This window comes from Cariama cristata, unplaced genomic scaffold (genome assembly GCF_000690535.1).
Source record: "Cariama cristata isolate BGI_N322 unplaced genomic scaffold, ASM69053v1 scaffold14205, whole genome shotgun sequence".
Taxonomy (NCBI): Eukaryota; Metazoa; Chordata; class Aves; order Cariamiformes; family Cariamidae; genus Cariama; species Cariama cristata.
In genome coordinates this window covers 35,448-57,997 of record NW_009618270.1, presented here as the reverse complement: position 1 = coordinate 57,997, position 22,550 = coordinate 35,448, and the positions used below count along the sequence as shown (strand labels likewise).

The window sequence follows — 22,550 nt, the reverse complement described above, 5'->3', positions numbered from 1 at the left end:
CGCTTAAATGTTGGTTGTCCCTGCCTGCTCTTTAATCCCGACCCATAAGCTCTCGGTCAGCTTCTCTTCCATCCCCAGGCCGAGCTCCATGCACTCCAGCTGGGCATTGACAGACAGGATGACACCCCTTCCTCGTCCCCCCACCGGTCCTTCCAAAAGAGCCTGTGTCCTTCCATTCCAACCCTCCAGTCGTAGGAGCTGGGGGGGTTAAAAAAACCCCACCACATCTGGAAAATTGAGGCAGATTTCCAGCACATATTGGCAAGCTGACTTTGTAATTTTTTTAAAAAAAATATTATTTAAAGAAAACAAAACCCAAAGGTTTGCTCGGTGCAAAGTTCCAGACTGGAGAGCTGTTTTTAGGAAAAACGTGCTCTTGGGCCATGAACTTGGTAATGACTGGGCTGATCGCTGTGTTTTAGTGCCTTGTTTCACTCTCTCTGCTCACCCTCACTTCATTCCTTCTCCTCCATCTTAGTTCTGACCACACCTGGAGAGAGGTGTCCGGTTCTGACACGCGCTGAGCTGGGAACATGGTGTTTCGGGGATGAAAACTAAAATTTTCTTTACATTGCCAGCAGTTACTGTGGGTAAAACCCCTTCAGGAATGTGATACTACTCATCCCCAGCTGCTGCCACGCTGCTTTGGTGACAAATCCTGTTCCAAAAAGTTGTGGACAGAAATACGGGTTTAGTAGCATCCGTATCCATAAGATGGTACATCTGCTCATCTCCTGTTCCTCAGCTGAAGCCTCCTATGGCCATCATGGAGCTTAATAAGTGACTGACGAAATGGCTGCTGGACTTACTGCTACGTCTTAACAGCAGTATGGATTTGGTGCCGATGAAAATAAAGATTAGTAGCACCAAGGTGTGGTGTGGAGGTGGACTGGGCCAGGAGAAGTGTTTCACGTTGAGCATACAAGGAAACAGAGCTGCCTTCTGGGCACTGGGTGCCTTGGGAATTCTGCCCCTCACTTTGAAGGGCATTAAATCAGATATAGGGCATGCATGAGCCTTTGAAAAGAGGTGGCAAGTTGTGAGCAAGTCCAAAAGGAGATGAGTTTTCCCGTGGCACTCCCGCGTTTATAGATTTTTTTTTTTTTTTGGTGAAGTTATGTTTATGCCTGTCTCTTCTTGTTTCCTCTTTAGTGGTTGAATCAGAGCCACAATGCCTGCGTCAACTATGCAAACCGCAACGCGACAAAGGTGAGGAGACCCAACATATGCAGCGCGTGCAGCGCGTTAGGTCTGTTTTGACATGGAAACGTAAGTCTTGTCTCTTTGCTGTTAATAGAAACTCCAGAGTTGGAACTGTGATGAATTTATAGATTGGCCATTCTCCTGTATAGACTTCCATTTTAAACCTCAGCTGTAAATGGCATGAGGATCTTGAAGTCACTCAAGGCACAGAAGTAACGCTCAGTGCCTTTGAACTGAACCATTGTATAGTTCTAACTGGTATGAAATGGTTTAATTTGGTATGTAAATGAGCACAAAGCAAAATGGTGTCTGGGTTTTTGGATAGAAGGCGGCTGCTGTCTCCCGAGGACTTTATATGCATTAACAGCAATGGTACTGGGAAGTGGTGGGGCTGTTCCTGCTCTCTTCTGTCACTTGAGCCTTCATGCATCCCATGTCAGGATGTGGGAAGCTCAAGTCCGGAAGCTGAGTTGGAAACCATCCAGCTCATTGAGATAACATTTCAGAGATAAATATTTAATGTGGAGAGTTTGGAGTTCATCACTAGTGTATAGGAATGCTAATTTTGTACCATTCGCTGAATTCCATTCGCATCCTTCCTTTGAGCTGCTATTATTATAATTTTCTGATGCCAATTAATTTTCCATTCCCTTTAACCTTGCTCATGAGGCTACGATTTTCCTTGCTTTTGCCGCTGCTAGATGACAGACCATGTGTCACAGAACAATATGACAAAATTAAACCTGTCTCTGGTTTAAAACAAATAAAACCAAAACAAACAAAAAAGCTTGGTTGCATTTTAATAACCAGAAGATTGTTTATTGAAAATATGTTTTGTTTTTCTTTCCAAAGCCTTCTCCGACGTCCAAGTTCATCCAGGGCTACTTGGGAGCTGTCATAAGTGCTGTCTCAATAGCAGTGGGTAACGCTTTATATCTCTGTATTTTACTACTAAGTAACTGCTCCCTTACAGTAGTACTGCAGTGCTTTTGAGATGTTTGTTTCAATTGCCAAGCATGTTTATCTTCTAATTGACAGAATTTAGTCTACATAACCAAAAAATATTTTAACCGTGAGGTGTTTCTGTCCACGCATGCCCAAACTTTTCAACAGAAGGGGACTTCTACCGCTGATGGCTTCCAGCATGTCCTGCACCGTGCACTGCCTGGGTCCCTGCACCGTGGCTTTATGGCTGGGTGAACTCAAATTATCCATACATGCATTAACTGGTGGTGAATTAGCCTAGTCCAAGTTAAAAGAGTGTCTTTGAGGCTGCAGAGCGATGGTGTGACAGCTGCCATGCTGAACAGAGACAGGCTTTTGGAGATGCTCTCCCGGTGGGTCAGCACCTTGAATTGAAAGAACCACAGTGCTCGAAATGACATCTTTCACTTGTGAAAGGCATTCAAGCTGGAAACCGTGTTCAAGTCATCTCTGAAGTAATCTGTAAGAGAGGAGCTTTTAACATTGCTAAAGTCATGGTCTCGTGGTGCAGTCATCAGGCTTTTAATACTGAGATTCCCCAGAAGGACAAGTTGACATCTGTAGCAGGGGCAGCTAATTCCCAAGGAGGCAGGAACAGTTTTCAGGCGCAACTTATAGAAGTTTTTTCTTACGCTGGGTTTCAAATAAGCCTCTGAAACCTATGGTTGTACCTTTTCTGCTGGAACATTAAAGATCCCACAACAGTTTGTATTTTTTCCCTCTGGCCAAGACTTTTTTCCTTTTTCTCAAGCCACAGACATCCTTTTCCAGGCATTTTTTCTGCAAAGAGACTGTGCCGTGGGAGGAGGTCAGCACTCAGCCTGCTCACCACACCGTTTGTACCCAGGTTCCCCTATTCACCTTTGGAGAAATAACTGCATGGGCTTGGTTAGATTTCTTTACAAGGTAAAAGGTTTGTCTAGAGCAGACTGGGGATCATTACGAGAGCTGTGGAGGCGGGAGCTCCTACCTGGGAACTGACAGTGCGCGGTTTGACACATCGTGTCCACAGTGGACAGCAGAAAATCTGCGGAGGCATATCTTCATAGTTCTGCTTGATAGTTTTCTGTATTGCTGGCTTGGCTTGCTCACTGGTTGCCGTACTGCTCCTCTGTATCACCTGTATTATCCCTTCACTGCAGAATTAACCCAGACTGTGCACACAGACCAGCCTTGCGTTGGTGTCATCTCCCACGCTTCATAACTCCAGGAAGATGTGTCCACACCAACTCCACGCTTTTGCAGTTGAAGTACAATCTAAGTCGCCATCCCACCAACCTCAGTGCTTCAGTTAGCAGCCATTCTGTGTTGAGTATTTCCTGGTGTAGCATGGGAGAGCTTGACTGTCCTCCTCAGTCCTTAGTTCAGAATTTTTTCCACCTCATGAATTAGTAAAGCGAAGCTCTCCAGCTTGATGTGCTGCTACCGCTCACAACCTGCCTTCCAACCCCCAGCGCAGCTGCAGCAGAGGGATGATGACTGGTTTCACGTTGTTGGCATTAATGCTCCTCTCCATTTTGGCAACAGGGGCAGATAGAGAGCAGGAGACACGGAGAAGTGATATTGGCAGAGTTTTGTCACCCCGAGAAGCTGACAGGCTTTGGTAAGGAAATCACTTGGGCGGTGAGCGGAGATGTCTGTGTTGGGACAGCAGACGCCGGTCTTTAAAAGCTCTGGTTCCTCCTAGGCTGACTGCAAAGGGGCTGAAGCAGAAAGATAGGTTCAGAGTGCAGAAGTGACCATCAGTGGTGCTGTGAGGAACAGTCGTTCTCTGAAGCAGCATGGAAAACTCCACCAAGGCTTGTAGATAAAAGAAATTGCAGCAAACCAGCAGAGACCTGCTGTTACTGCAGCGTGGCTGTCACTGCTGGTGACACGTGGGTGGCTCATCAGTCTGCTGATGGTAAATCAGCTCTTCATCTCATGGTGGTTTGTATGTCCATTAGTTGTACTGTTTACTCCCTCGTGGTGAAGAAGCTGATGGTCTGTACAGAGCAGTGAGCTTTGAATAAATGCAGAAACTGAAACGGTGCTGGGATTGATCTGTCCACATAATTTGTAGGTGCGTCTCCAGCAGGAGCCCCAGCGTCTAGTTGTCTTGCACACCTTGGCTGTCCATCACGGGAGAACTTTAAAAGCACTGCAAGAGAAGACAAAGCTGCAGTATTCTATGCTTAGAGCATTTCAAGCTTGTGCAAGAGGAGATCTTCCTTCAGCGGTGTGGTTGCTGAGAGGGTGTTTGCACCTTCTTGTGTAAGTGCCGTGATGGCCTCACCAGACTGAGCTTCCACTGGGATGCCTTTAGCATGGGTGAAGAGTACTGTGAGCTCTGTATTAGCAGTGCTTTTGTAGCTGTGGTGCTCTGAGGGTCAGAATATTGTTATGGGAAGGCAGGAGCTTTTCTTGGATCCATCGATGTAGTTAGGGGAGCGGGGAAGGGCAGCAGCCTTCATGGATACTTTCTCCTTCCTGATGTTGGAAGGAGGTCTTCTTCCAAGTGGAGCATGCTATGGCACATAGGGTGTGTGAAAATGAGATGAAGTCGCTCTGCATTGATGTCCCTGTAGTGTTCCCCATAGATGGGCTGCTGGGGCCACTACTGATGTGTGTGTTACCGCAGAATAGCTTGTGTCCTGATAATCCGTAGCAGCGCTTATTGCGTGCTCGATTCCCAATGCAGAGCAACCTAGAGAAAATCCTGCAGAGCTGGGAGTGATTTTTATGTTGTAAATATCTGGATTAATAACCAACATCTCCTTGAGCGTTTTGGTTTGGTTTTTGTTTTTTAAATGATGATGACAAATAATATAGAAATAGCCCCAAGGTTCGTTACGTTGGATTGTAGGGCCTCAGCCCTCATTAACTGATCTCTGCTGTCAGTTAGCAGCAAATCACCTCCCAGTGTGAGCCTATTAGGACCAGATGACCTGAAAACAAGTGCCACTGCCTCCAGTGGTCTGCTGAGACCCAGTATTAATTAAAGTGAGCCCCTTCCATGTTTGCAGTTGGCAAGCGACGCAGGGAGAAGGCTCACAAAATGACAGATCAGTTGACTTGTGATTGTGCTTCCCATCGTCTTCACCCTCTGTGTCTTTATCTAACGAGAGGGACAAACAAATTGCTTTCTCACGCGTACGGAAGAGCAGATTTTGGCTTTACGCTTCTTGCAATTAAACTAGAAATCTTAGCAAATCTTTGCAAATAACCTGATTATTTTCCCATTTTAGAGAGAGAGGAATTGCAGTCAGAGAGAGGCGATGCTTCTCTGTTAGATCCAGTGCCACATCTGGGACTCCTGATTTTCAGCCCTTCAGGATGAATTTTTGCAAAAATCGATATTCTTTTTTTCTATATTTTTCAATATTTCAATTTTTGTCCCCTCAGTATTTCTTTTTTTCCCACCTACTCCCAGCCCAACCCAATTCACAGCATAGCTTCATGCAAGGAAAGGTGTGCCAGGTCCAGAATTTCATCTCTTCTCCCATGCAGTACTCAGGTGAAGCAATCACTTGAAACAAGGCTAGAAAAGACATCAGAAGGGATAATGGTAAGACTGAGTGCGGGAAAGGAGGTGAAAAGGCTCATGTAGCAGATCTCTTCCATCTATAACTTACGTGACACTTCTGCACCATCTCTGCTGCCAGGCACATGTCAAGACCTGGGCTACCCGCTCCGCACGAGCGTGCGACTTCTCCAGGCTTCGCTTGCAGTGGATAATATATTTCGAGGAGTCTGATTACCGTTAAGTAACCTAGATTTCTGTTTCTCCTTCTGTGATTGTAGTTTATTTTTGTCATGTTCTCCATACACCAGCCTCCTTCCTGCCTTTTCTTTCAATTGCTCTCGTTTTATTGCTTTTCTGAACGCTGAGCGGTAATTGTTTTGTTGGGTTTTTTTTTTTAAACAATTGAGTGGATTCCTGTGATTAGGCATTATTTTCTGATATCTGGCTGCTGTTCATGATGGTGGTGTAGAAAGCACAATTAATACCAGCTGGTTTTGCTAAGCAAGGCAAACAAAGGCAGAGAGTAGTAAAAAGACTTCAGAAAAGACCAAGCATATTTTAAATGTTTGGGGTTTTTTTTCCCCAAATATTCTAGTGCCAAGAGCTGCACTGATCGGAGGGTCTGTAATTACACAGAAACCCTTTCCAGCGGACACACACACATGCACACTTTTGCTCTCTGTTAATTTTGTCATGCTTTGAAAAGGTTAAAAAAGCTACATAATCAAAACCAATTTTGTTGTTAATAACTGGTTTTTTACATATGTTATAAGTAGGTTTCTTAATTTCAGATCCAAACTCAATTTGCTACTGTATTGCTGATCCCTTTTGCTTCTGACTCAGCTCTTCAGTACTATGGCCTTAGACTGTAACTTCAGTTTGAAGTTGGAAATGATCCTTGCAATTAAATGCCTGCAAATTAAACCAGATCTAGACAAGGGCTGTGAGCAGCTGCCCTCTGGTTTCTGGGTTGTCACTGGTGCTGGGACCTGCAGGCTGGAGACCGGTGGTGTTAGCCCAGGGGTTGCCTCACCTGGAGCCCGTGGTGGTGAATCCTTGGGTTTCTCTGTGCGTTCTCCTCGAAGCGTCTCACAGCAAGGGCGTTATTGCCATTGGTTTCCGTAGTCTTTGGATCAAAGCTTTATACATCGAGGTTTTTAATTTCCATGATCAGGTTCTGCCAAGACCAGCTCCAAGTCTTGCTCCTTGTGATACTGAAGACCCCGTGCAGACACTCAAAGGGGTTTCTCTCTTCTGCCAGTATCATTTGGCCACGTTTCTGACGTCTCCCAGCAAGCAGTGTATTGTCGCTCAGCTTGGTGCTCAGGTCATTAGCTCGTTGTCCATCTGTTGCCCACACCACGTACCCTGGAGGTGCCACGTACGTCGCTACTGCTGGCGTTGTCCTCCGCTGTTGACAGAATGGGCTCTAATTAGACCGCAGCGAGCCTGGCAGGCATACGGAGTGTGTTTTACATATATAGGTGTATGTAACTTAACTAGGAAGCGTCTATCGTGACTGCCTAGGCATGATGGCGTTGAGCTTCCCCCTTGTGATAGGGGTTCGATTCTCCCCTGATGAAAGGGGAAGCAAAACCACATGTGTGAGATCAGGCACCTCTTAAGTGGAAGGATGGTGGAGTTTGCCCCAATTAAAAAAGTAGCCAAGCTCCCTCCTTCCCCTTTCAAATGCACCAGGGTTTGTAACTTCTAACAAGGCTTTTATTAGGTGCAAGTTTGGGATTTATGGTCTTGTCAGTACAGAGGCAAATAAATATGTTGTTCTCACTTAGCAACCTGAGCTAAATTCTGACAAAAGTAGGTGTTTTGTCTTCTTTTGTGTAAGAGAGAGAGAGATGCAATGTCATGTAACCATGACTGCCAGCCAGGCTGTATATTTGGTATTGATCTATACACTTAAAATGTACCTGCTCACGATTTGAATGTTTCCTTTTGGCTTTACCTTATTGGGTGACCTTGGCTTAAAAAAAAATCAGGTGATTAATGCCATTAATAATTTTGGTGCTATCAGCTACTAATGACTCACCTTGGAGTCACTGCCGATCGCAGCGTACAGGAGGATGTTTGAAGCATCTCTTCACAGAGAGACCCAGGTCTTTTCATTTCAAAAGTGTCTCCTTGCTTCCTGACCCTAAATCCTGACTACGGACAGGCCAGTGGAAGTTGGGAACTGATGCCGGTATGGTTTACTGATGCTCTGGCTTACTGTATGGTGTGCACCCCGTGCTTTCACAAACTGTGAAAGTGTGGAGTTAAACTTGAACATGTGTAACAACAAACTAGGTTAAAACTGGGGAGAAACAAGGCAGTTTTAATGACCTATTCTGGTTTGCTGAAGTATCCCATGATACTTTTTTTCCTTGGAAAATTGTAAGGGAAAAAAAACAACATTCTTGCTAGTCTAGAACTTTGTACAGATCAGTTTTAGGACCCCTGACACTCTGATCTTGGTTTGTGGGTTTGGATACGTTTTCATCCAGCAAACTGCTGCAGCAGATGGAGATGTTACCTCCCTTCAGCTGCTTGTCACCCCTCTTGTCCCTACAGTGGCTGCGCAGCAACCGAGCGTACGAGTGCTTCTTGGCTTTGGGCAAAGAAAAAAGATGGCTTAGGTGAGTCTGTGGTTGCAACCAGCAGAGCCAAGGTGGAGGTTAGTCCCTCCAGCCGCTCCTGCCTGCCCACCCGCTGAAGGCTAGTTCTTCCACGAGTCCACCACAGGAGTTCAAAGAAGAAACCAGCAACAACCTACTGAAGTTAAATGCAACTCGATGACTTGGACAGCAGCAAAGGGCTGAGCTCTCGCTGCGCAGTAGCGCCTGTGCTGCAGTAACCTTCAGCACGCTATATGGGAGCCCCTGCAGATCTTCGGGGTGCCCCATGGAGCTTGGGCTTGACTCTCGACTCTGTTGCACGGTTGGGAAGCAGAGACAGAAGCTACATGACTTGATGTATGAAGCTCTTCAGAAACTCAAACCTAGGCGCTCGAGGACTCAAACTCCTGCTCTCACGGTGGGAAATCACTCCTCTCTGATGCAGGTATCTTAGTAAGTCATCCTGGGACAACCACCTTCTGTACAGAAGCCTCAGTGATGTTATTTCCAAGAAAATGCAGCTTTTTGGGGACTGCTGTAGTTACTGTAGGGTTTCTGCAGAGCTTCTGAATTCTTGAAACACTGTAATTTGTGTTTGAGATTTTTATCTCAGCTGCAGTCAGAGCTGGTCAGGCACAGAGGTTGCACAAAAATTATAACTCCTAAATTTTATATTTAGCTGTATCAGAAAAAAAAAGTTGTGTAGGAGTCTGATCAGCAAAGCTCAGTGTGGGTCTGAGAGGTCAGATTAAAGCAGAGGCTGTTTCTGGACAAATGAGCATTGCAAAAGTGATATTTTTAAACAAGCTGGATTTACCCCCCCCAAAAGTTAGCATTTTGCATAATCAGAATGTGCTTTGTCTTGAAAACAGCCCTTACAACCCAAGACATTCTCACGCCCACATAGGATTTCAGCAGAAAGATCTTATTTTTCCTCTCCTGAGGAAGCTGAGAGGTGAAGACTGTTCAAGCCTAAGATTATCACTGTAAAATAATATCAGCATTGTAATGGTTGTGTCACAGCCGGCTTTGGCAGTACCTGCCCTCGCAGCCCTGACTCCCACAGCTCTGCGAGCGGTATCGCTGATACCATTTACAAGGGATACGTTTGCTCTGATACGCAGGTTTAAAAATCTTCTGACACTGGGGAGTGAGAATAATAAAAGTTACATTTACAGCTCTGTCCTTTAAAAGAAAACCAGGTGATGCTTGCCGGTGTCTAACCAAAGCTAGAAAGAGAATATAAGAACTTTAATTAGATAAATTGGAATTGGGCTGGCTCATTACACTTATAAAATTCATGAGCAATAAAAAACCAGGATCTTGATTATTTTTTTTTTTTTCCCCCCGCATGTTCAGGAAAGACAGGAGCTTGTTGGACCGAGTGTTCAGTCTCAACTGCGTGCAGCTTGGGGCAGGGAGAGCATCCTTGCACAGAGCACTCCGGGGCACCAACCCTACTCCTTCTCGTGGCGTCGGTGCCACCGGCCATGAGTTGTTCCTCCTTCCCCGCTCCCGTTGCACACTTAACTCACACACACACAGACGCAATTTTTCACTCTCCTCTCTAGGTGGAGGTACCCCTGTGGATTTTTCTAATCCCAGCTCCTTCTTCCTGATAATTGTTTGTGAACTGTGTGGAGCGGCTGCATTGACAGCCTGCGAATTTGGTGTGATGCCCGTAATCAGCTTGTGAGACGGCGCGGGAGGCCACCCACTGCCTTCAGGACTATCCACCACTTAGGGCGGTCAAGAAACACTTAGAAGCGAGAAGAAGACGGTGCAAAGTAGGATGAGGAGTGGGTGGGGATGGAGCATGGCCGGGCATCTCCTCAGAGGTGAACTGTTGTGGGGAGCCAGGAGCAGGAAGAAAATCATAGTAAATTGGAAGAGCTGGTGATAAACTTCTGTTTGCTCCTTAAAGTTTTTAAATGAAGCGGAACCCGACTCTAAAATCTGGATACCTGTGCTCAAAAGTTCCTGTTCCTGCATCTCCTCTTCTCTAATGATTCACAGATACCAAATCCAGATACCAGAAGACACCAGAAGAGAGTGGTATGACCACTCAGACTGGAAATGCAGCCTGGCGATTCCTCCATTGAACCCATAAATTGTGGGAGCTGTAACAGCCGTTTCCCAAAGGCACAACCTCCAGCCTTTGGTGTAGTGGAGGCAAAGACATGGTATGCTCTGGAGAGGCACCCAGTGCCCATCACCCTGCCTCTAGGCTCAGGAGTACATGGCAACCGCCGGGTCCTCGCTGACTGCTGCCTTCCAAACTCCTTGTGCTTCTCTGCAGCATTTTCTCTCTTGTTTCACTGGTGTGTCTTTGTTTCCAGCAAATGTGTTCTCATCCATGCCCTCTCCTTCTGCCCCAGCCCAGCCCCATGGCACCCAGGTGTGGTGTGCCTCTGTATAGCATCCAGATGCATGGAAAACTCGATGTTGAAACAACAACTTCTTGTCTTCGGCATGGGCCCCCACCGTCCTCCTTTCTCCATCATCTGTCACATCGTTTGTCTCATTATCAGCATTAATCCCCTCTTTTCCTGCTCATACTTCTCCTACAATCTTGCTTCTTTCTCAAGACTACATCGTTTTCTTCCATTGAAGCATCCAACTGTGGGGCTACTGCGCTCATCCCTTCTGCAGTCGTCTGAGGTGTGACTCAAATTTCCTCCTTTCCTTACTTTTGCTCCTCTCTAACTTCCTTCTCCACTCGGAATCTTATTGCTTTCCCTTCCCTTATACTCCTCCATTCTGTTCTCCTTGACTTGGTAAAGCTCCAGTTGGTAAACAGCCCAGTTTTCCATCTCTCTGCCTCCATCTTCACCTCTCAGCCCTAATGAATGATTTTTTTCCTTCCTTCTCCTAATGCTCTTTTCTTCAGTTTGGCTGTATGGGACTCATCAGATCCAATTAGTGTTCTAATTGAGCAATCTGGTGATTTGAGGACTGAAGGATAAGCTCCTTTGGAGCCAGTCCCTCCTTCCAAGTTGACTTTCTAGGTCGCTTGGAGCAGCCAGCTCCAACTGCAGTGGTCAGGGTTGCTCCAGTGCTACTGGAACCTGGGAAAGTTGAATCCCTTAAATCAGAGGAGATCTCTCCAACGCAGTTAATGAAGTCTAGAGAGCTGCTCAGTGACATTTAGGTGGTGTCATCTACCAACCGATGTCCACCTTACTCGCTGGACTCCTAATATTCCTTTATTTTATAAAAATTCCCCCTCAAAATGGAGTGAAATAACTTGTTGAACTGCTGATGCATTTACTACTCTAGAACTGGTTTAAGAGGTGTAGGCTTAGACCTTTCTCAAATGGCTCAGGCATTTCAGGCATTCAAAAGCCATCTCTGAGGCTTCAAAAAGAAACAAACCAGCAGGGATTTTTTCAAAAATTCCTGTGCTTTTAAAATTCATGTCTTGGTGGACATGAGGTCAGAACTTTTTGAGACAAGAAGGGAAAGAAAAGGGAACAAAAATCTTGGTTTATTATTACGCGGTCACTCTGTGACAGTGTGTGATGATACGGCTTCAAGTACGGCAACATCACAAGCTCTGTCCTTCTGCCGAGATAATGTTGTTGATGCTGAAAACAAAACTGGTAGCAAAATAAATAGCAGGAATTCTTGACACTTGAAGGAAGAAGAGGGAGGGAGGAAGGGCAGAGTGGTGCCGGAGGCATAGAGCACTGAGTAAGGTTGCTGTCCCATTGACAGCGCTCAACCCCGGTTTTGTGTTGTGGAATGTTGGCAGCAGTCGCGGTGCAATGTAACCCCCGTGTCCAGCTTCCCCCGGTTTGTCGGGATGCTCTGTCAACCAGATGGTGGAAGTGCTCTGGAGAAAGAAACTTGAAAAAAATAAGCAATTTGAAAAAACTGAATTTGTCCCCTAATCTGGGTCACACTACAGGAATATCCCAAACCAGTACTGCACTGAAACCAGTCCTGCACCGAAACCAGTCCTGCAAATCCATGCCCAGAGCTTCCAGCTGCAAGGAGGAGCACTTGTCTTGCCTGAGTTGAGACATCACCAGCATAGATACCTTCATCTGAGCTGCGTCTCTGGACTCCTTTGATAGCAGGGATGAATGGGCACTGTTAGGGCCAATTCGCATGAGCACCCATAAATGTCTGTCTTGGGAGGAGAATTAGAACTCTTAAAAAGGCTCATTTCTCTGCACTGGGCTGCAAAGGGAGCCTGTAGGACAAGAGGAAGCAGCCTCAAGTTGTACCGGGGGAGGTTTAGATTGGATATTAGGAAAAATTTCTTCACCCAAAGGGCTGTCAAGCATTGGAACGGGCTGCCCAGGGAAGTGGTGGAGTCCCCATCCCTGGAGGGATTTAACAGATGTGTAGGTGTGGTGCTTAGGGACATGGTTTAGTGGTGGACTTGGCAGTGCTAGGTTAACGATCGGACTTGATGATCTTAAAGGTCTTTTCCAACCTAAACGATTCTGTGATTTTATGATTCTACCACATTTGGCATGATGAATCCCACCTGACTCTCTGTTACATGTTTGTACAGCGCCAGTGCTGTAGATCTCAGATCTGTGACTCAGGCTGTAGGCAGGGTGATGATAATAGTAATACTCCCGCGGTTGTTTTTTTAGTGATGAATTTGCCTCAATAGTCAGCATTCTTTGGTCAGCCCCTAGGAGTTAAACTCATTAAGCATTCCCTGTTGATGGCCTTTTTGCTTACGGTGGTCTGAGGTTGAGGAGTACCTGCTCGTTTGTTGGATGCTCTCCTTGACCTGTTTACCCTCATCCCACTTCGTGACCTACGGGAAATCAGATTGGCTAAAGCAATTTCAAAACTGTAAAAAACAAACCCTCATTAGTTTCCTAAATCTAGTCCTCATGTTGGGAATTTGGGAGATTGGATTTAAATCTATAGCAACATTTAATTTCATATTCACAGCGGGGTGGTTGCTGTAAGTGGAGGAGCAAGTTCATCTGCAGCACCAAATTGAATCTGAAAGTAAAAGGCCTTTATTACCACTAGCCTCACAGCGGTGTCTCTCCCAGACACTTCTTTTCTGTTTCAAAAGCTGCTGCTCTTCCACTTCACGGTCAAATCCTTCCATCAAACCTTCAAGCAGAGGCTGCAAACCCAACAAAATTTGTCATCTACACAGATGAACTGTATCCAGGCTGAATCCATGGGGTAGTACCAGCAAAGCCAGGCTTAAGACTGTCTTACCTGTACTCTTAAAGCTACCCATTGTAGACTGCTTTATAGTTTCTGGAAGCGTTCAGATTTTGCAAATACGCATCCCAGCACTTGCAGAATGTAAAAAACCTAAAAATCATTCAGTCATTTTTGCGGGGGAAGAAGATTAAGACAAAACCCTCATTCTTGCCCAGACTAAGAAGAACCACCGTGGCTCTCCTGGGCTCAGCGCTGGACTCATGGTGTCTGAGGAAAGGAGGAAGGGTTCCTGCTTGGGGTCTTGATGAAAGCCTCGTGGGGCTCTGGAAATGCTCCGTGGGTTTTGAAAACCAGCACTCTGCTTATGCAGGGCTTACCCAGCAGTTGTGCTTCTCAACATCTTCCTCTCAGCCTCCAAAAAGACGAGATGCGCTGTGGATGCATGTATAATGTAGCAGCTTGCAAAATATGTTCTCCCATGCTTTTCTTTTCTTTTCTTTTCTTTTCTTTTTTTTTTTTTTAAGCCCCCAAATCACTATTTGCTGGCAGGTTTTTGGCTTTGGCTGATATTTTTTTTTTTTCCAAATTTTGCTGCATTTTTGGCTGAAAACATTTTGGCCAGGCATTGCTAAAGACTTCCATTTTTGACCTAAAATTCCTCGTTTGGGACTGTTGGATTTCATTGGTGCATTTGGGCTTTTTTGGGTGAAAAAGAGAAAATACTGTGAGGGAGAGTAATTTGAAGACAGAAGTCATTCCCCGTGAATAGGGTTGTTTAAGTAATAACCCCAGTTCTGCTTGAAACAAATTTTGATGGAAATTCTCCGACTATCACTACTATGCAACCACGCTAAGGCTGATGAGGCAGCGACTCTCCTCCGTACTGTTTATATTAACATATGCAATGACTTAGATCCCTGCAAAACTGTGGAGAGCTCTGCATTATTCAAGTGTTGGAGGAGGCAACAAAAAAACGATCCATGGTTAGAATAAACTGCCTGCTATCTCTTGTTTCTATTAATAGCTCCTTTATAGCCCAAATGTTTGCATTGGAGTAGGGTGGTGTAGTTTGCACAGACCCTGGGAGGAGGAATGGATTGTGTTGGGCCGACTACCGCCACTGATATTTGGCTTTTTCCTAGCCGGGTGTGGACTCCCAGCCCCAATGATTTTGTGCTGGATAGGGAAAATGCCAGTGAACGGCGTAAAAATGTGGCTAGGGGCATTTCCAGAAGGGCTGGATGGCGTTAAAGTGGTTTCCAGCTTGTCTTTTAGCTGGAAAGGCTTTAAACTCAATGGTTGGGTTCAACCCAATGGTTGGGTTCAACCCTTCATTTAAACCCAAGAGGTGGGCTCAACCCAATTGTTGGGTTCAACCCTTCATTTAAGCCCAACGGTTGGATTCAACCCAACAGTTGGGTTCAACCTTTTGCTGAATAAAGGATTGAACCCAACACAACTAAACCCTGCAGTGTGTGAGGCGTTTAGTTCTCAAAGCTTCTGCATGGGGAGAGACCCTAATCTGTCCCCCTGAAGAGCTCTGCTGCTGTCTGCAAGCTGTAGCATCTGCCCTGCTCCTTGTAACTGAATGTTTCTGCTTCTCTGTTTTGTTTTTTTTTCTATTCAAAGGTGGGCCTTAATGTTCTGGTTCAGAGAGCAAACAAGTTTACCCCCGCCACTCGTCTCTTGATCCAGAGGTTTGTGCCATTCCCTGCTGTCGGTAAGAAATAACGCCTTTTCTCTATATTCAAAGTGTTGGCTGTAAACCAACCAGTGGCTAAAAGCCACTGAGATGGACACCTAACTCCTGCCTTCCTGCTTTACACCGTCACTGCCGTGTCCTCTTGGCGGTGGGTCCCTGAGTGGGTGCAGGCAGCGACAGGATGGTGTAAAGCAGCATTTCGGCAGGAAAATGATGCAAAGCTGCTAGCGGAGGCAGCTCACAAGGCTTTATCAAGCTGCACTTTCCACTCTCAAGCAGTTTAAAAAATGATCAGCGTTGACTGGTCCTCGACTGTCTAAATTCCAGAGCATTTAATTTGGAAGATCTGGTTTGAATCATGTCAAATCAAATCTTGAAATAGGCAGTAGCATTAGGGGTTTTTTTACAATAAAAATGCGATCAAATGCTCCTACTCTGAATATACAGATTTCTAAGAGCCACCAATTAAAAAAAGACTAAAGTGTGTGAAGAATTAAGGCTGCTGCTGGCTTATTGGAGCACAAAATAAACCCTTCTGCATTTTATCAGCTAACTGCTCGGTGTTTGAGAGAAAGGACACGCTGGCCTCAGCCTTTACTGAAGCCTGTGGTTACAACATTCAGCAAATGATGAGTTATTTTAGCTGTGAAGAAATCTCCAGTGACGTTAGGGTAATTTTTTATGTAAGCTTGTTTATTTATAAAGATAGTGCCAAAATTGTCCAAGCATGGAGGAAATCAGTAAACAAAGGGGTTTTGCTCACTGTTGCAGGTCCCTTTTCAACTGTGTTAATGCGAAACTTTCCTTTAAGCTTTTTCCTTTGCTGTGCAGGGGCCATGTTCGCAGAGCTTTACTCGAGGATGCTGAACCTCTTTACCTAGATGTTGCTCTCAGTTTCTCTGGTTTTTCTGCTCCTTTTTTTACAGACAACTAGTTACTCTCACCCTCCAACCTTCAGTTCCCAAGTTGCTGGATTTTTTTTTTCCCCTTTTCTGCCAGAAAAACAGTTGCTTGCCCTGTCTGCAGGGCAGGGGGTGACAGGAATTGTAGTCTGTTGGTTGCACTCAATCCTGTTTCTGAGCTCTTTGCTTGTACGTAGGGGATCTGTGGACATTATTATTGTTTTCCTGGAACTTCCCTGGGATATATTTTTGGAGGGCTTCAGCTTTCTTTTGATTCCTATAACCACGAGGGCACTAGAGGTGAGCACAAGAGCTAGGAGGCAACTGCGAGGCTGGGTTTGAGTCAGAGATGCACACGAGAAGTCTTTGCCGCCAGGTTGATCTATTTTCATACCAAGGTGTAAGGAGAAGGAGGTTACTCTTGTCTCAGCAGTCACTGTGAACCCATGATTAATTTGTTTAGCCCGTAATTAATTTTCTAGTTCTTACTTTATTTGTGTACTGTCATGCTTTGTTATGTGCCAGGACATCAGGAATCCTCCCACTAATTGCTGTTTTGTGGTTTTGAAAACTGCGAGTTATCGGTTTGCAGACCTGGACAAACTGATTAATTAAGATGCATCTTCCCATTGCTTCTGAACCGCCAGCCCCCAGCAAAAGGGCAGAATTTCACTTTTTCTACGTGAAAAGCTAGATGCTGATGTAAAGCTCTTACCCCACTACCATTAAGCAATTTTCCCCTGTCCTTTCCTTGCGTCCCTCTCCCACTGACCTTGGCTGAGCTGTGCTGGTTGTTGGTAGCAGCTGGAGAACTAGAGATATGCATCCAAGTTTCATAGTCTCTCATCCCAAGGATGAGGGTTTTGTCTTAATCTTCTTCCCCCTCAAAAATGACTGAAAGATTTTTGGTTTTTTTACATTTTGCAAGTGCTGGGATGCGTATTTGCAAAATATGCATCATGAGAGATGGAGACTTGGGGAAGTGCAGCTTCTGCTTGGGTGGAAGGCAGCCAGACTCCAAGCAGAGATGTTCATAAAGACTTTTAAAACCTTGAGAAGCTGAGGTAGGCACTGGGAGAGCCGGTGTATGGGTCTTACTGCCCTCAGAGATGCTCCACATGTTGTGTCTGTCTTCTCTGGGTCATGTACAGTTGTCTTTGCCCCATAAACTAAACCGTATCTGCAGAAATGCTACCTGTAGGGCATATTTAAGAAAAGCGGTTCCTCCTTGAAATCCTACTTTCACCATGGGACCCTGAGGGGAGTGCAGGGCATGGGGCTGTATCTACAGGGGCCTCCAGACCTCACTTGTGATAACACAGGCTGCGGGCAGTTAGGAAAGCACCCAGGTAGCTAGTGCAGGCTCTGATTGTTCTGATCCCCATGGTGTGGCTGGTGGCACTAGAGCAGGGTGCCGGAAGGTCGGGCTGCACCGTCACCTTCCACCAAAGGTAATCGATAATAGCTGAAAATCACAAGTTGTCCAAAAGATCCTCCCCAGCCCCAGGGCACAGATCCAGGAAACCAACCCAGGTGGAACAGCTCATGGAAATGGCCAAGGCTCTGCACAGCCAGCGGCTGGCTTGATGTAAAAGGGGTTTGTGCTTGATGTTGGCCACACTGGAGCATCATCTGAGTGGTGAAGTTGTTCTCCATGAAGGTTTTCCGTGCAGGAGAAGGGAAGAAGCGTGCCCACGCTGTGTTCTGGAGAGCAATGATTCCCAAATTTGAACAAGAAGGGGCTTGACCCTTTCTTGGAGATGTAGGTGACGAAGGACATCAATGCCCAGGGTTATTGCGAAGAACCCAATCTACCCACATCTTCTCAAGTACTGGGTGTGAATAGCTGTCACAAATTTAAGGAGTGTCACTGGTGATGGTATGCTTTATACTAGAGATGTATGTGGCTAAAAAAACACACAGAAAACCCCCAACCCCCCCAGAGGTGGCATCCCAAACCAGATCCAAAGGAAATTAAAGCTAGTAGAAAGATACCCGTTGGAGAGAAGGGAGGAGAAGAGGAGGAAGGATTTCTTCTCCTTGGGCTTTTTTTTTTTTTTGGTGAGGGGGGTTAAAATTGTTAAATATGTTTAGGTGATACACAAGGGTGTATTTAGTGTATGGCGAGCACCCTTGTTTAGAAAGGATATATGTATACATGTATAGAAGTAGGGTAGTGGATTGCTTTTGTATCTGAACTCAGTTTCCAATATGTCACTCAGTGTTTTCACAGAGTAGTTTCCAGGCTATATAGTCACCATTTCTTTCCAAATTCTGAAAATCAAATTGTCTACACATATATTTATTTATTTCTTGTTTCCCCCTGTATTTGAGACATCCATAAGATCCAAGTTTACCCATAATTAGAAGCATTTTCCACTTTCTCAGAAAGCAGAACAGGAACAGCTAAAACAATTGCTTATCTCAGACAAACAGACAGGAATCAGGTTTGAATCTGGGACCTGATCAATGAAACCCTGATAGGATCCAGAGACTTGGAGAAGCATCTAGCTAATGTGGGAGCTTCAGGTCTGGACACCCCACCATGAGTCTCACAAGAGCCTTGTGCCGGTGCATCCTGGCTTGGCCAGAGCATCTCTGCTGACATGTTTTTATATGTTCAGTCTTGACTGATAGCTAGAAGGATGGGACATGTGAATGTTGAAAAAAAAAAGGGGGGGGGGCTAAACTTGCTTTAAATGAAATGCCTGTTTTCTTTTTTATCTTGGATTAAGGAGTTGAAGGGCTGGTAACACAGATATTTTGATAGATGGGAAGAGTGGTCCAGTAGTTCGAATATTAAAGAGAGAGACAGAGTGTGCGTGTGTGTATGTTCCTCTTATTCTCGAGTGTAAGGAGCATTTGTCACCACAAATCATCCTTGATTGCCGAGAGCTGCATTTGTATAGGGCTCACCCACCCACCACCCTCAAAAAATTAGACATTTGTTATATGACATGAATTGAGATTAATTAGCGAATATTAACCCATCAAGCAGTACAGAAACACATTTTTGGAAGCAGTGGTACTTGCAGCATCAGTGGGTTTGTATTAGTTCTGGTTGGAAAGTTTGCAACAAAATGTGGTGGTGGGGGGGTTGCTGGAAAATGCCAGTTTATCAAAACCCAAAGTTTTGTAGGAATTAGCAGCTTTTCTTTGGAAAAATTTAAGAAGTGCCTGGGCCCCAGAGAGGAGCTGCACCTGGGAAGGATGTTTCCTAATCCCAACTCTTAACACGTTACTTGAGGAGCAGAATTTGGGGTCATCTCGAGAAGGCTACAAAAGGCCCAGGCTGGGCAAGTGGGGGGCTGTCAGAAAGGGTCCCACTCCTGCTCCCACCTCTGCCGTGAACGCAGGGCTGAGATCTGGGAAATGTCGGTTGGGAACCAGAGCTGTCCAAAGCTCTGCTGGTTTGTGTCATAGTTCAGAAGAATACCATTAATGCAAAGAAACAGGACTCTAACTTTAGAAAATAAGCCCACAGAGACATTTTCCCCCTAAAACATGTGAAATAAGGGCAAATAGTCAGCAGGACCCTCACTAATGCGATACGTGTCCATGGAAGCAACCCAACCTTGTCTTATTTGATTAAAGAAAACAAGTCTGTCCTCTTAAGAGCTCAGACCTAAGCTGTCCTTCACAGCTTAGTGAAATCCCTTGCAGTATATTTCCATCATAGCTGCTAAAATTTGTTATTTAAGAAGAGTTTGTCAGCTGGCTTAGTAAGGGGAATTAAGACCAGCTCTGGGATGTACCGTCGGAAGAGGCAGCTGTCAATCAGCAGTGCCTGGTTGTCCAAGACCAACCGGCAGCCCAGTGCAAGGACCAGTTTTGAGTTATTAGATCGAAATGTCAGGTGAAGGATCGCTGTGGAGGGTGGGAGCATGTGCGAACACCAACATCTGGAACATCTGGAAACGCTGGTATTTCTTTGCATCAAGATGTTTCCAATTGTGGCAGCAGATCCCTTTGCAAGTAAAAGAAAAGGATCTTGGTTATTATTCTCCTCTTAAGAATCCCATCTTTATCTTGGTATAAGAGTGGCTCCTTGACTTGTGGAAACTTCGTGGCAGATTGATGCTAGCAAAGCTGAAGGGCTGTCACAGCGAACAGAAGCCTGCCATTTGGTATTGACCACGGCTGCGTTGCTAATCATCGTGCTTTTCTCATCCTCAGCTAGTGCCAATATCTGCAATGTTGTCCTGATGAGGCACACGGAGCTGGAAGAAGGAATTGATGTTTTGGACAATAACGGAAACATTGTCGGGTCTTCCAGAATTGCTGCAAAACACGTATGTACCTGTGATGTTCCTGGCGAGCACTCGGGTGAGCTTGTACACAACTGGCTTTCAGGCTCAACAAATCCCACAGCCGTAGGAATCGATGGCTTGAAAGAGCTAGAAATAGATGAGCTTTACCCATCATGCAGGAAGAACGAAGCGGCAAAACTGAATGCCTGCGTCGTACCCACGCGTGCGGTTGCGTAGCCACAAAACTGAGTGTGCTGGTGGATGCAGGCTCGTGTCGTGCAGGCAAATTCGGTGACTGACCTTGATGGCTTGGAAGGGCGCAGATTGACATCTGGAAGATCCTGTACTGCTCTGATACATTCACAGCCTTAGGATTTCTTTGTACAAACTTGTAAGCAGTTCATGTTGAATATGAAGCAAAGATAACTTACACCTTTTTCTAAATGAGGAGGACTTCATTTTCAAGCTGAGTAGCTTTTTAACCCTTACCATGTCAAAACTGCATTAGCAATTGCCAACCAAAGCTTTGTGAGGGTAGCCAGATGTTTTTGTCCTCATCCTAACACCTGGTTTGCTTTCCCCCGTAACCTTCTACTCTCTGCCATCTGCCTGCAATTATTCCCTCCTTACATAGTTTTGTCTTCTGAGCATCATCTGATTGTCTGAGGCATGTTGTTTCCAAGTGGGCTTTAATCTGAAATGTAAAGCATGTACCGAAGCACACGCCCAGGCAGAGGAGTTAATAATATAATGCTTGGCATTTCTCTCGCTCCTTCTGTCCAAGGCTCTTAAGGCACTTCGTAGACAGCAATTAATGTACAGATTTACAGTCCTCGGCAAGAAATGGGAGATCTCTAATATCTCTCCATATTGTTGTTTAACAGGGAGATTAAAACAATCTGTTGAAGGGCTCGGAGATACTTATTTGAGCCAGTTTTCCTCACTTACATTAACTGGCTTCAGGACCCAGCTTCCCCTCTCCATCTTAATGCTCAAAGGGAAGACAGACAACATAGAAAATAAATATTAAAAGTGAAGGTACTGTAAGTGTGATCTCGGTGGATTTTAAAGTCAAATTTGGGACTTCTGAGAACTTAGGCACAGCGGCCACCTAATCCCAATGCCTCTTCCTGAATAGCTTAGTACTGGGGTTTTTTTCATGGAAAATTTGGCAGAGCCTTAGTGTAACACATCTGCATCTCTCTGAGGCCTCCCGTTTGGAAGGATCGAGTGCTCCCAAGCCTGACTGTAAGCATAAGTTTCAGCATTCCCATCCAAAATCTATAGTATCTATAGTACCCTCTGCCTACGTCTGCCAAAGCCCCACGTGTGCTCGCAGTGCTTGGGGCATCCCAGGTGGATGCTGCCAAGGGTGGTTGGAAGAGGTACATGAAGACACAGTGGTGGTTATACACCTTGCTACAGCACCCAGGGTCTTCTCTAGGTCTCGTCTCGGGGATTTATGTGTAGCATGCTGCCAAGGTGTCCTGTTTGCTGCTTCCTGGTGAGTCTTGCCAGGGAGAAAGCACCAGCGGAGGGACAACTGTAGTTCTGCGGTTGGGTGTCTTCATGGGAGAGGAGAGCCCTGTGTGTTATGAAGCTTTGCAATAAACCACCAGTGATTAAAAACCAGAAACAAATCTTGGAGCAGGCAATAAGGTGCTGCGTTCCTCCAGCACAGAACTGAAATCGAAACTCAGTTGAGGGAGGAAGGGTTGAAGCTGCTGCCCAGCCCATACTGAGATGTTTCACCTTACAACATCTTCCAGGCAGCTCTTTTGCCTCTCTTTCTTCTTCCAGGCAGCACTGACATGTTTGCGTAGGAATATGACAGGATGTTTGAGCACTTTTGGTCACATAAAGTGAATCAGAGAAGCTATTAGGTGTCTCTCTTTATCCCGCTGGATTTGTGACCAAGCATGGGCTCCAGCCCATCGTTTGTAGCAACAGAGTGAAAATAGGTTGTATACAAGTAGCTTAGCTGAGAGCAAAGTTGAAAGTGTGTGTTGATACTTTCATTCACATACGCAACAGAAGAAAGGCCAGCCAAACCATTTCTGTGCCCACGCATTGAGTGCTCAGGGCAGGTACATCCTGAGATTTGTTTTAAATGTCTTGGGTTGGTTTGTTTGTTTTTCCTTTTCAGGCACTGCTAGAAACAGCCCTGACTAGAGTGGTCCTGCCAATGCCTATACTGGTTCTACCTCCAATTATTATGTCCATACTGGAAAAGTAAGTGTT

At 45.5% G+C, this 22,550-nt stretch overlaps 1 protein-coding gene across 1 annotated transcript in view; it reads left to right on the top strand.

Annotated features, from left to right (window-relative positions):
• Positions 1-1,156: 1,156 nt before the first annotated feature.
• SFXN5 (sideroflexin 5) overlaps positions 1,157-22,550 on the top strand; it is a 51,691-nt gene continuing 30,297 nt past the window's right edge. Inside the window, exons 1-5 of the mRNA XM_009700797.1 lie at positions 1,157-1,209; positions 2,056-2,121; positions 15,085-15,175; positions 20,236-20,351; positions 22,456-22,541. Of these exons, the coding sequence (XP_009699099.1) occupies positions 20,265-20,351; positions 22,456-22,541 (173 nt within the window). The 5' untranslated portion in view covers positions 1,157-1,209; positions 2,056-2,121; positions 15,085-15,175; positions 20,236-20,264. The remainder of the gene's footprint in view (positions 1,210-2,055; positions 2,122-15,084; positions 15,176-20,235; positions 20,352-22,455; positions 22,542-22,550) is intronic.